Source organism: Cicer arietinum, chromosome 1, assembly GCF_000331145.2.
Source record: "Cicer arietinum cultivar CDC Frontier isolate Library 1 chromosome 1, Cicar.CDCFrontier_v2.0, whole genome shotgun sequence".
Classification (NCBI taxonomy): domain Eukaryota; kingdom Viridiplantae; phylum Streptophyta; class Magnoliopsida; order Fabales; family Fabaceae; genus Cicer; species Cicer arietinum.
The window spans coordinates 19,519,483-19,532,973 of record NC_021160.2 but is presented as its reverse complement, the minus strand read 5'-3'; the positions used below and the strand labels follow the sequence as shown (position 1 = coordinate 19,532,973).

Below are 13,491 nucleotides of genomic sequence, written 5' to 3'. Positions count from 1 at the left end.
ACATAAATATATTGTTTTGGTATATATATATATATATATATATATATATATATATATATATATATATATATATATATTATAATTTTATAAGTAATTGTGATTTATTTCTTTTAATTTTTTAATTTTTCAGTGGGTGCACGAGGAAGAAACGATAAAATCATACGAATTACACTTGACATTGATACTTCTACATCGTCCGTGATGAATCCCCCAGAAAGGATTCGATTGGCAACTTCAAGAAGAAGAAGACGGATGATCATTGAAGGCGATGATGAGGGACATCATGATCATGGATTTATCCTAGATGTGACTATGTACCAGCAGGAGGAGCCTTCTATAGTGCATGAAGAGGATGTGATACACGAGCAGGTGGATGTACATGAGCAGGAGGAGGCTGCACCTGCTCATCAGGGAGAGCATATGGAGGAGGGGTATGATGGAGATGAGGGACCTGGTGAGCTCACACGGTATCCTAGAGGACCTTATGATTTGTCTGTCCTTACACGATACCGTTATCATGTTTCAGCTAGACTATAGTTTGGTGAGGTATATTAAATTAATCATTACTTATAATGCATTAAAAATATTTAAATTAATTTTTATTTTTTGTCTATATTTAATTTTAATGTCATATATTTTCTTTGTATACAGGAGTGACCATTGCTGAAAATTATTGCGCATGAAAAGAAAATGCAACAATTTACTCCGCCGATACTTCCGCGATCCATAGAGAACTGGGTGAATTTGTCAGGTTTGAACTCATTACAACGGGGTAGTTTGAAGATGATCGACAACAACCTGATATCTGCGTTTGTTGAAAGATGGCATTCCGAGACATCGTCATTTCACATGTCATTTGGTGAAATGACGATTACTTTGGATGATGTGTGAAATAGTAAAAAAAAATGAGGGTATTTTTGACATTTTGAAACTTTTTTGGAGGTACAGGGTAAATTTTTCTTGAAGGAAATGACGTTCTATTTAAGTATGATGAGTTGATTGGTCCTCATTTATCTAAGCAGGAATCAGGAAGATTCTTTCATTTATTCTTTTATCTCTTCCCTATTGTGGTTCGATGAAGCGGTCCTCATTTTTCTGAGAAATATGGAAGAATTTGGGGGATGGGATTTTTTACATATATACTTTTTTTTTATAAAAAAATTAACTAATATACCCCCACATAATATGTATATTGAAATAATCTATTTTTTTGTTTATTTTTAGAAGGTCGCATTTTTATCATGCATCACTAAAGGATATTTTTTTTGTATGCAGATTGCATTTTGTCGATGTGACAATCTATTATCTTTTAACTTTTTTATTTTTAAATGATAAAATTGTATTATTAAAATAAATAAAAATTAAACTAATACAAAAAATACATCAAAGTTAATGCGGTTGAATAGATGTGTCAAAATAAATAATGTCTTATATTATTTTAACAACTCCCTCTTATTTTGCAATAAATCTATATTATTTTAACAATTTTCTCCTATTTTGCATATAAAATAACAACTTAATTATATTTTATTAACAATTCTCTCATTTTTTCTCCGGATCTAGTAACTTAAAAAAAGATTAATAATAATAATAATAATAATAATAATAATAATAATAATAATAATAAAGTAAATTATATTAATAAAATCAAACAAAATACATTAAATTGAAGAAAAAAATACATCAAATTGAAGGGAAAAAATACATAAAATTTAAATTAATGATGTCCACATAAATGTCCTCCAGTTCCACATTTAGGTTGTCGTCGAACTCGTCTAGCTCTTTCAACGAGTTGAAGTTGTTCTAGTTGATCCATATTTTGATCATTATCATCATCGTAATTTGTATGTGGATTAGAACCACGACCACCTACCTCCATATAATTTTGAGTATCAGGGTTATACATGGATTCAAAAACAACATAAGCCGACTCAAGAATTGTGCATTGAATTCCAAACAAATTATAGAAAATATCGTGTTCTGTCACGGGGGGTTGGTATTTCTGGCACTAATGGAAGGTAATACTAAGTCAATACTGTAGGGACATGTAGGTGAGGTGATAATAAAGACGGTTCTGCTGTTTGCTGCATGATTTGTTCTTGTGAGGTTTATTGGGGGTTGAATGCACATGAGAATATGATGGCGATAGCAACCGTGTATCAAGCAGATGTTATTCGACATATATAAATAATTTCATATGTTGTCTAAACCAATTCATATATTTTGTGTTGTGGCGTAAAACACCATCTACGGATTGACCTTGCAATACGTAATTATCATGCTCATTCTAATGTTGAATCTCTTTTTTCCAAACCCAATTCTAATTATCTTCAATGCCACGCCTCATGTCGACCTCGTGGTATATTTTCATGTCCTCTAGTGGTTGTGGTATTTGTTGATGGAAGTCGAAATGAAGTGTGACTCTATCTGTATGATGTTTTTCAACAATATGATAATAGTGCAGATAGGTACATGCAATCCATGTGTTCACCTTTTCTTCAGAAACTTCGTATTGGAACTGGGGGTACGGTCTTCAATAAAACTGATATGATAAAATAGGCTAAAGTAAATATAAGAATTATAAAAAACAATATAATTAAAAAAGTGCAAATAAATTAGAATGAATATGTTACTTCTTCAACCATCATGTGATCGATTGTTTTTTGTTATCCTTATATGTCATTATGAGGTACTTTACAAAAATTTAGACAACCAGAATTAAATATGTCAAATATATCAAAATAAAAAAAGATATATAAATAAAATTAGTAATATGGTAAGTAGTTAGTTTTAAAAAAAGAAAAATATATAAAATTTATTTCCAATAGTTACCTTTACGCAAGTGGAAATATCTATGCATTGGGTGATTCTAGAGCGACACAAGACAAACGATACCATGTCCAGTTTTGCTACAACAATACACAGTCTCCTATAGACATTGCATTGGGTTTCGTAGCAAGACAATTCTCTATAAAGTGTTGCTAGAACTGCTGAACCTCAACTATATTGGGATGCTTTACTTAAATCTCCAAGAGTAAAAGATATTTTAAATGTACACGATTGTTGGATCTGTCCGACATCAACAACCCTCCAATCATATGTAGGATGTATGCTCGACATGATGTTTTTTTTTTACTACAAATGCATTTTCACCAACATCGTCAAATGTTTCCTTAAGCCATTTTAATTTAATAAAATTACCCTTTGTTGCTCACTCAAGTGGGATAACTCCCGAGTAAGCTTGACAAACATATCTAACATTCACAAAATTCGAAACAATAACAGAAAAACCAGAAATATTTAATCCTAAAAAGTAGTATACATCTTCTAAATTTATTGTGTACTCACCTATTGGGAGATGAAACGTATAAGTTTCTATTCTTCATCGCTCCATTCATAGTAGTAATCAGACCGACATCTATTTTATAGTTTCCGAGTTTGATCACTTCACCAAATTCGGTCTCTTGCAAATATGGTGATATGGCTTCATTTGAATTTTTGTTAACAGGACCATGATATTTCAGTTTGTCCTTTAAGTGTATCTGAAATTAATAATATATAACAAAAATAAAATAATCAATGACACTAAATAAATTATAAATAAAATAAAGTAAATATATAAAATACTTACAAATGCTTTAATGTATTGAATTTCAGTTCTGTGATTCGTAGATAATTCCATGAGAAAAAGAGAAATTTTGATAAAGAACGGTAATATAATTTTGAGTGTATGAAGAAATAGTTGTGGTAAACAACAATAGAAGAAATAAATGTGATAAATAAGAATGGATGAAGGTGTTTATATAGGTCGCATCTCCATGCCACAATCCGTTATGGGTTTCATGATCTGTTAAAGGGGTGACAAATTGTTAGCTACTTGTCCATAGTTGATTCCAAATTATGCAACTTGAACAAAATTATAGTATATATGTGATTACACAATTAAATATATTTGTTAGTATTATTATCATGTAATTTAGACAAAGATTACAAAAAGGAAATGCAACTAAGATAAGATATAAAATACATAGTGAAATGAATAGAAAATGTGAAAAAGCAGAGCAAACAGGGAACTTGCAAAGATAAATAATGCTAGAAGAATAAATTTGATTGTCATTTTTTGAGTAAATTTTATTGCTATTGTAAGTTGTGAGTAGTTATAATTTTCAATCTTAAAAACATCGTATAAATTCACAATTCTAATTAACTCCTTAAATTTTGAAGCACTATATAAAATAACACCAGTAGTGAGTTTATCATGTAGCTAGCTACTATAAAACTTACTTTTCGCAGTTGCACTTATTTTAGAGTTTCTTTAAGGACTTGTTCACGATATTCGGCGTCGCACAATGTGGTGATCTCAGAAGGATCACCTTCAAATATCCTAAAATGATAGCATGAAACAGTGATGAACACTCTATTCATTATGAACTTAATTTTCATAATCTGATTTTGGTTTTTAATGATAAGTGACAAAATAAGTAGTAAACAATGATAAAGGAAATGGGACCTTAGTCGATTCTCCATCTCTTCCAATTGAGATTTGCAAATAAAAATTTCTCTGTGAATCTTCTGAATTTTACATAGAATTAATTATGAGTTCAACACATTTATAATATCATTTGAAGTTCTGAATACAATAGTTAGATGATTACATATAATGCTTATTAACAAATTACGTTTGAGTTGGGAATCTGTAATCACTGGACTGTATGTAACACAACATGATTAAAAAAACGGTTAGTCAATGTTAGAAATCCAAACATTAATAGTTAGACTATGATTCAAATCATATGGTAAATATTAATTAATCAAACTAGATAAGTGTTATGGAAAATACCTAGGAGCTTAATCAAACTAGAAAAGTGTTATGGAAAATACTTAGGAGCTTGACAAATTTGTTCGGTTTCGACTTACTAAGAACCTTTTTTGATTGTGCTACAAAGACGGTCAAAATTTGTAATTTCAAAACAATATTATCTGCAACATTATGTTAGTTTATGTTTAGTTCAAATTAAAACTTGATGTGATGATATGATACAAAAATAGAATGATCTTTAATAACTTGCACAAACATTTCAAATCTCCAAAGTTAACAATAATCTACTAAAAATACAAAACGCAAAGAACAAAATCAAACATTCTCACTGTATCTTCAGCTCTATAAAATCACTGATCAAATGAAAACTGAGAAGAAAGAAGGGAAAACCATTCTTAAATGAAAACTGGAGAACATTTTTGTGCATTTAATTTTTTTACAAAATAGTATAATATTTTTGTGAGAAAATATGACACTATATCTGATTGTCACATAAGATATTTTTACTTGATTTTAAGGCTTCTCTTTTTATGTTAAATTTTTTTAATAATATTTATGTTGAGGGTGTCGTAAATAATAGAAAATACATGGTGAATTTGAAGTATTAATAGAATTGAGATGTGAATTTTACATCGTAATGTCTCTCTACCTGCAGACCAATAAGTAGATGGCAGATATAGTCGAAAATGTGAAGTTGATTAATCCAGACAAAAATTGCATTGATAAACCACTTACTTTTTTTATTTCAAAAATTTGAAAATATTCAAAAGTTAAAAATAACTTAACTATATATTATCTTAGTATCTCTTTTTTTTTTTTTTTATATACAAAGAACACTAGTTAATCTATTTATTTTTTAATAATTATCATTTATGCATAATCCAAGTATTTAGTCTTTCTTTTCATAAATAAGGTATTATTAAAAAAATAATATTCAAACTAATTTTAAGAAAAGTCATTTTAAGTGGTTTCAAGAAGCATAAGAGGTCATTAGTATTATTTTAGTATATAGTTAATTTTTTTATTACTCTTTTTTTTAACCCTTTGATCTTTAGAGACCAAAAATTATTTTAAGTAAGAATTAAACTCGAATTTTTTAGAAAAATTTATCATTAACTTAAATTAATTAGCCATTTGACATCAATCACTTTGCATTAATTTTTTTTAATGAACTATAGAATTTTACATTGAAAAATATGTAATTAAACCTAACTAATAATAACTTTCCATTTAAAAAAAATCACTTTATATCCCATGAAGAAGGAAGGTGTCGAAGTGTGATGAGTTGCATTGTTTGTAAAAGTTTAACCAATCTTTTACGTCATAAATTGTTCCCTAGCACAAACAAGCATGTTAATAGAACAATAATAACCCCTCAAAATCGTGAAGTAGAAATCTTTTTCCCTCACTAATAATTGATACCTGAACTTTATGTTAAATTGGTCCCACTTTCTGTTTCTAGTACTAATTGATTTGTTTCTTACCTTTTTCCTCAACTTGAGGACTAGGTGGCCAAACCCACATTAATAGTGTACTACTATTAATATATATAAAAGCCCAATATATATAAGCCGAATAAACTAAAAGTTAATTTCACCATATGAGTGACAAAGTTTAACATCCCAATCCAACCCAAGTAGAATTATAATTCTTTAATTAATCATCACTCCATATTAGGAATTTTACTAACAAAGACAAAAAGCTAAGTTCACATGTTGTGTTAATTATATACACTCAATAATAGCCTCTGTATGAAGGGACTGTAAATACCTATAGTCCAAAGGTGAAGACCCCATTAATGATCTATTGAGGCATTGTCAAATAGAAATGACTTAAAGGAATCAATTCTATATATAACACTTCGAAAGATTTCCATTTGTCTTTTTTCCTCCACCTATCATTTTCTCTTCATTATTACTATTTGTTTGTGTTTCATTTCATTAGCATTGGCATATCAATAACATATGAAAATATCGAAAACATGATTTTGTATTGTAGTGTAGTGTTGTGTTGAGTCTATCCCACTTTACCTTAATTTTTCAAGCATCAAAGCACGTGAATGGATAGATAGTTGCAAAACACAAGTAAAAGGACACCCACCTTAATGCCATGTGACACTCCAGCCTTCATTTTTTATTTTTTATTTATAAAAGGAAAATTTTAAGAGTCACAAGTCTTGTTATTTTCTGGGCTACCTATACGCCTATGATTCTTCAATTGTTTTAAATAAATTTTACGCTACTTATTTTTTTTATTCAAGTGATTCATTTTACTCTATTTTTTTTTTTTTTACTAAAGGCAAATTCATTAAACACTTTCATATCCTATGCAATTATGTTAGTGCTATCAATGGATGCCACTGTACCCATGGAGTCACTAGCTCTACATATAAAACCAAACACTCAATTAGTCACAGAAATATTTCTCGTGACCCCTAAACGGCTAAACAAACCCACGTGATAGAAGATTAATGCAATGTACAATATACATCATAATGCAATCCAAATAAACACATTTTCTTGACCGTATAATTTGATATTAGCTAGCTAGATACATCCCATTGGTCAACAATTCACGACCCCCACTTATATCTTTGACATTATAATATGGCATCAACATCATTACTACATATTTGGAGAGACCTCGTATTTCAATGAAAAATATCATTAATTTAAAATAGACCATAACTTTAAAATAAAAACATATAATGCATAAGATTAGCTTGCAATTTAAATATCTAATGTACACTCCTTCATTTCACCCAACACACTAGGTGAGACTTCAAAAAGTTTCAAATGGAAACTTCTTGCTTCTTTCCACACTTGTTAAAAGATTCGTAATTAAAAGCTTGATTGAAGAATCATAAATAAAGTAACAAAGAAAAAGTAACTAAGGGTTGGTGAGTTTAACTTTGTTGACATAGCCATAGGTGGTACTAGTGGTAGTTCAAATAATATATATTAATAAATCATCATTTTGATCCTTAAACTATTAGTCTATTAAAAATAAGGATTCTTAAACAATAGAAATATAAAAAATAGTCTTTAAATTGTTCTAAATCTATAAAGTTAGTTTCTAAATTATCATATTTTCTTCTATTTTTATAACAATTGAATGACTAAATTGATTGATTAATAATACTTAAGAGATTGATTACTCTTTCCGTTCTAAAATAATTTAATCATTTTACTCATATTAAAAAAAAGTATATAAATAAAAGCGAAAATACCACTTTTACTAAATTATTTTTGTTAGGTATTGGTGCATTATCAATGTCATAAATGGATAGTAAAAAATATTATATTATAAATGATACAAAAAATATTAATTAAATAATTCAATTGAAAAGAAGTGTATTAGAAATTGAAATTTTATTTTTACAAAAGAGTGAATTATTTTATAACAGATAAGTACTGCCTTCACACATTCTGACTACCAATTGATGCACATTTTTATGTAACACCTCAGTCATTACTGTTACCGACACTGCTACTTCACGACTTTCTCGCCCCCTATCCACCTGATGGAAATAACGAGTTTTTCTCTTATGTGGGATTCAAGCCTAACACCTGGGAGATTAGTACCGCCTCCACAGAGTCCTACTACCAATTGAGCTATCAATATTATTTCTCAAATTATTATTTTTCTAGGTTGTCCCCTCTCCAAAGCTTGTACAAATTATGTTCATTTCACAAACAAGATTAGAATGTATGAAGATTGAATTAATCAAGTGGTATCAATATCCTTACCACTAACAAGATTAATCATGATCATTACGATGAGAAAAAAAATGCATAAGTAGTATTCAAAATGTACTACTTCTACGAAGTGAATATTATTTCATCGTGTGGAACATCGACTCATCTAATGTGGGGCTCAAGACTCATTCTTGTGGAGTTCAAAACTCATCTAATGACCCATCCATGTGAAGTTCAAAATTCATCTAATTCGAAGTACAAGATCCATCTATATGGAGCACATAACTCATCTGGACGAGGTTTAAACTCCACATGGATGAGTCTTGTACCCCACATATAGATGAGTTTTAAACTTCACAATGAGATGAGTTTTAAACTTCACATGGATGAGGCTTGTACCCCACATATAGATGCGTTTTAAACTTCACAATGAGATGAAGTTTAAACTCCACACATATAGATGAATTTTAAACTTCATAATGAAATGAAGTTTAAACTCCACACGAATGAGTATTTTACCTCACATATAGATGAATTTTAAAACTCCACAATGAGATGAAGTTTAAACTCCACACGGATGTGTCTTGTACTTCACACTAGATGAGATAATACTCACTTCGCGGAAATAATATATCTCCATATAACGATGAAACATTATTGAATTGATTTATTTATTTTTTGCAAAATAAATGTGTGTATTGAATTTATTTGATCATGATAGATGTAGATTATCGTTAATTTAATTTATGAGTTTTTATTAATTATCGTTAATATATATTTTTTAATATGACAAAAGTGAGAGGCGTAGAAGTTATAATGTGTGGAATGAGAGGTGTAGTAGTATAAAGCCATCTAATATATTTAATAGTTAATAAAAAAAAAAAAATGTTACAGCGGGCAATCGAAGGTAAAAATGATACTTTTTTACGGTTGAAAATTATTTTCCCTCCCCATGCTAAATGCCACCTTAAACAATAGGTTCAAGCGGTAGGATTCTTATATAAAGAGTTTACCACCCTCCGTCAGTCATAGAACTCTAAAATCAAAGCGGCGCTCAGTCCTCCTTCCTCCGTTCCTCCGACCACTCAGTCCTCCTTCCTCCGACCACTCAGTCCTCCGTTCCGACCAAGAAACAGAGGTATCTTAATGCATTTTGCAAACGTTTATCAAACAAACAAGCTTTGTCTTTTGCACAATTTAAGGTTTTTCTTGAAGAAAACCAATAAAATATTGTTAACTGTTATTCCAAGCCAGAAGTTTGCAAGTTTGACAAGTTTTGGGAAAATATTTTTTTAGATTCAGTTTTCATCATGGAGCTATTTTTGAGAAAATCTAATGAATCTGAACAGAAAAATGAATACATGTTTACTACTTCATGGATTTACATAATCACACTAAGGGATTCCTATGTTTGTTTTAGAGGAATTACACAAACGAGTGTTATTAGATTATGGTAGCGACAATGAAAAATGTGTTAGTTTTATTGAGCTTGCTTTTAATTACTTTGAAGATTATTATCCTCAAAAGTTAAGCAAAAAATGGTAGATGATCCGAAATGGTAAATCTTGCAAACAAAAAAATTCAAGTAAATGGTGTGAGTACACCAAAAAATTTCACAACTTTTTCATCAAAATATGTACCAAGGACAGCAACAAAGTTGTAAAACATAATATTGTTTTAGTTTAAAAGTAGAGACCATATATGCATTTCATTAAAATAGTGATTGTAAAGTGTAACTGAACTCTGTTATTTTCTTTTTCTTTCCTTGCTGTTTGATAATGTGTTCATGATGGAAAGTCCTCACAATATAATGCTTCAAGTATATTTGTGTGTTATTTGATTATATTCGCATTTTCAGTGATATTAATCTTTACCATGTTACTAATACATTTTAGAGGATGTTTTTGTTATTTGTGTGTTTTGTAATTGCATATAACCATCCTCCCTATTCTTAGAAATATAATCCACCATTATCTTATTCATTAGCAGTCTTCTTAAGATACTATGGAAACTCAGACACAAACAAAATAATTAATGAGCAGTCTTTTCAAGTTGCTATGGAAACTTTGGAACAAACAACAGAGATTAATGAAATTGTTGGTAGACAAGAAATTTGATGACCGGCTTCCACTAAATTCTTCAAGAAATGCAAATTGGTGGTACTCTGCTTTTCACAATGTTACTGCTACGGTTGGAGCTGGTGTTCCCAATCTCCCATATGCCATGTATGAGCTGGGATGGGGTCTTGGTGTAACAATATTGGTCTTATCATGGATCATCACATTTTACACCATGTGTCAAATGATTAAGATGCATGAAATTGTTCCATGTGTCATTTGACACCATGTGTCAAATGATATCATGAACTAGGTCAACATGCATTAGGGTGAAAAGTTGGGTCTTCGTATTGTGTGCCACAACAACTTGTTGTTGCAAGTGGTTTGAACGTCGTATACATGGTTTCTGCGGAAAAATCATTGCAGAAATTGCATGACACATTGAGTACTGATTGCAAAAATATTAAATTGACATTCTTTATTTTGATTTTTGCATCGGTCCACTTTGTGTTGTCTCACCTTCCCAACTTCAACTCTATTTCGTGTGTATCTTTGATCGCAGCTGTCATGTCCTTAAGTTACTCTACTATCGCTTGGACAAAATATGTTAATAAGGAATTCAAGAAATGAGAAATTATAGTTATAGAGCTAAGTCCACACCAAGAACAATTTTTGGCTTCTTTGATGCCTTTGGTAATGTGGGTTTTGCTTATTGTGGACACAATGAGGTTATGGAAATCCAAGCACAATTCCATCTACACAAGAGAAGCCATCAAAGGGTCTTATGATGAAAGGCGTGATTGTTGCATATCTAATCGTTGTTTTGTGCTACTTTCTGGTTGCTCTCATTGCTTTGATGCCTTTGTTAATGCGGCTTTTGTTTATTGTGGACACAATGTGGTTATGGAAATCCAAGCAACTATTCCATCTATAAGAGAAGCCATCAAAGGGTCCTATGATGAAAGGAGTGATTGTTGCATATCTAGTTGTTGCTTTGTGTTACTTTCCAGTTGCTCTTATTGGTTATTGGATGTTTGGCAATAGTGTTGATGACAACATCCTCATCACTTTGGAGAAACCAACATAATGGCAAACATGTTTGTTGTTATCCATGTTATTGGAAGTTATCAAATATATTCAATGACAATGTTTGACATGATTGAAACTATCATGGCGAAGAATACTTCGTTTTATTATACGAAAGTATATGTGGGTAAGTAAATTTTTTCCTATTATTCAAATCAAAATAATTTATGTAACTTTTAGTTGAATTCTTTTTGTGACTCTAATATGCACTTAATTACATATAATTCTTTATGATTTCAGCTTTCACAATGTTCATTGCAATTACCTTCCCCTTTGTTGCATCTTGTTTCTTTTGGTCATGACTAGATTTCAAAGTATTGTTGTATCACTTGTGTTTCTATACACATCTGAAAAATATGATTAGCAAGTTGCTGTAAATATTTTTCAAAACTCTGCATTTTTTAAACATTTTATATACCATTTTTTGGCTGTGTGCCACACTATTGAGTTTTATGGTGTGTATTGGTACAATGCATGTTATTATATTTCTTGGCAACTATAATGATTATTTCTTGGTAAATTTATGTGTTTTGCATTTCTGAGGGTTAAATTATGTGTTTTGAAATACTTATCTCTATTTAAATGCAATATAGATGCCCTTAGGCAGACATGACACTTTGGATGGTAGGGATCCCCTAACCTAAATCCTAAGGTTTTTCATTAGTTTTTGTTCAATTCTTTTATTTTTTTTTTTTCATATGAAAGATGTAGTATGCCATTATTAAGTAGTGATTGTAAAGTGTAATTGAACTGTTATTTTATTTTTCTTTCCTTGCTTTTTGATAATGTGTTCATGATGCGAAGTCTTCACAATATAATGCTTCAAGTATATTTGTGTGTTATTTGTTTATATTTGCATTTTCAGTGATATTAATCTTTACTATGTTACTAATACATTTTAGAAGATGTTTTTGTTATTTGTGTTTGTAATTGCATATAATCCTCTTTACTCTGCCCATTTCTTTTTCTCATTCCAGAATCAAAACGTTGTTGTCATTTGCAGAATATCCCATGATGTCCGAACCACCTCTGGCCATACTTCCAACCACGCTATTCAAGAATCCTGACTACAGCTACTTCCATCGACCTCCGCTGTGGCTTATTTACATCTTCATTTTCGTCGTTGTGCTGGTAGTTGCAGCAGTGCTGCGTTGGGCGATACTTCCGCTATTCTTAGAATGGTGGAATGCACCAGCAGCTGGAGCAGTGGCGCCTATCGAGATTGAGCTGGAGGAGATAGTGGCAGAGGAGATGGTGCCAGCAATGTAGTGTAGGATAGATTTCATGACTGAATTTATCTATTTATGCTTGTATGTTCCTAATGAATTTAAGTTGCTTCCAATTGTTTTATTACTTTTATTCTTTAATTAGTGTTTAGTTGTTGTTGCGACTTGACATGAAATAGGAGCCTGATTTTATCTTATTACTGATTGTAAGTATGTGATGTTGAAAAAGATTTGTGCGGTGACAATATTTTAAGCACAACACATACAAAATTTATAACTTAATTATTAAAAAAATTATAAATTGTTTAATGTTTTTCTTTTTACTTTTTTTTTTCATTTTTGTTTGTGTTATCAAATTTAATGTTTAAAATCTTGTGACTGAAAAATTTAATTATTTAAGATTGGGTAGAGAATTATAGTTTGTAAGTGAAATCTTGTTTAAATTTTTTTAGCTTTTACATAACTAAAATAAGTGTTTTTTGGAATAAAAATAATTTAGTGGAGGGAATTAGGAGTTAGCATTTTAAGTGTGACTTGAATGAGTGGACAAACTAGTTAGGAATTAAAGTGAAGAGGATTAGAAAGATTTGAGAGTATATAAGATT

At 30.2% G+C, this 13,491-nt stretch overlaps 1 protein-coding gene across 2 annotated transcripts; it reads left to right on the top strand.

Annotated features, from left to right (window-relative positions):
• Window positions 1-9,501: 9,501 nt before the first annotated feature.
• LOC101505487 (uncharacterized) lies at window positions 9,502-13,145 on the top strand. 2 transcript variants are annotated; one of them, XM_073367885.1, is made up of 3 exons: window positions 9,502-9,655; window positions 11,137-11,787; window positions 12,664-13,145. In XM_073367885.1, the coding sequence occupies exons 2-3, from the start codon at window positions 11,661-11,663 to the stop codon at window positions 12,927-12,929; spliced, it is 393 nt and encodes a 130-aa protein (XP_073223986.1). In that variant the 5' UTR covers window positions 9,502-9,655; window positions 11,137-11,660; the 3' UTR covers window positions 12,930-13,145. The 2 variants fall into 2 exon arrangements, with proteins under 2 accessions (XP_073223986.1, XP_073223983.1); XM_073367882.1 differs by having other exon boundaries at window positions 9,511-11,787.
• The last annotated feature ends 346 nt before the right edge of the window (window positions 13,146-13,491 follow it).

What these genes read in the sequence shown, in the direction of transcription:
- LOC101505487 (XM_073367885.1), top strand. Translation starts at nt 11,661, where the DNA reads ATGGCAAACATGTTTGTTGTTATCCATGTTATTGGAAGTTATCAAATA. An exon ending in TTATACGAAAGTATATGTGG is followed by an intron (nt 11,788 to 12,663) that starts GTAAGTAAATTT and finishes TGTCATTTGCAG; the next exon opens with AATATCCCATGATGTCCGAA.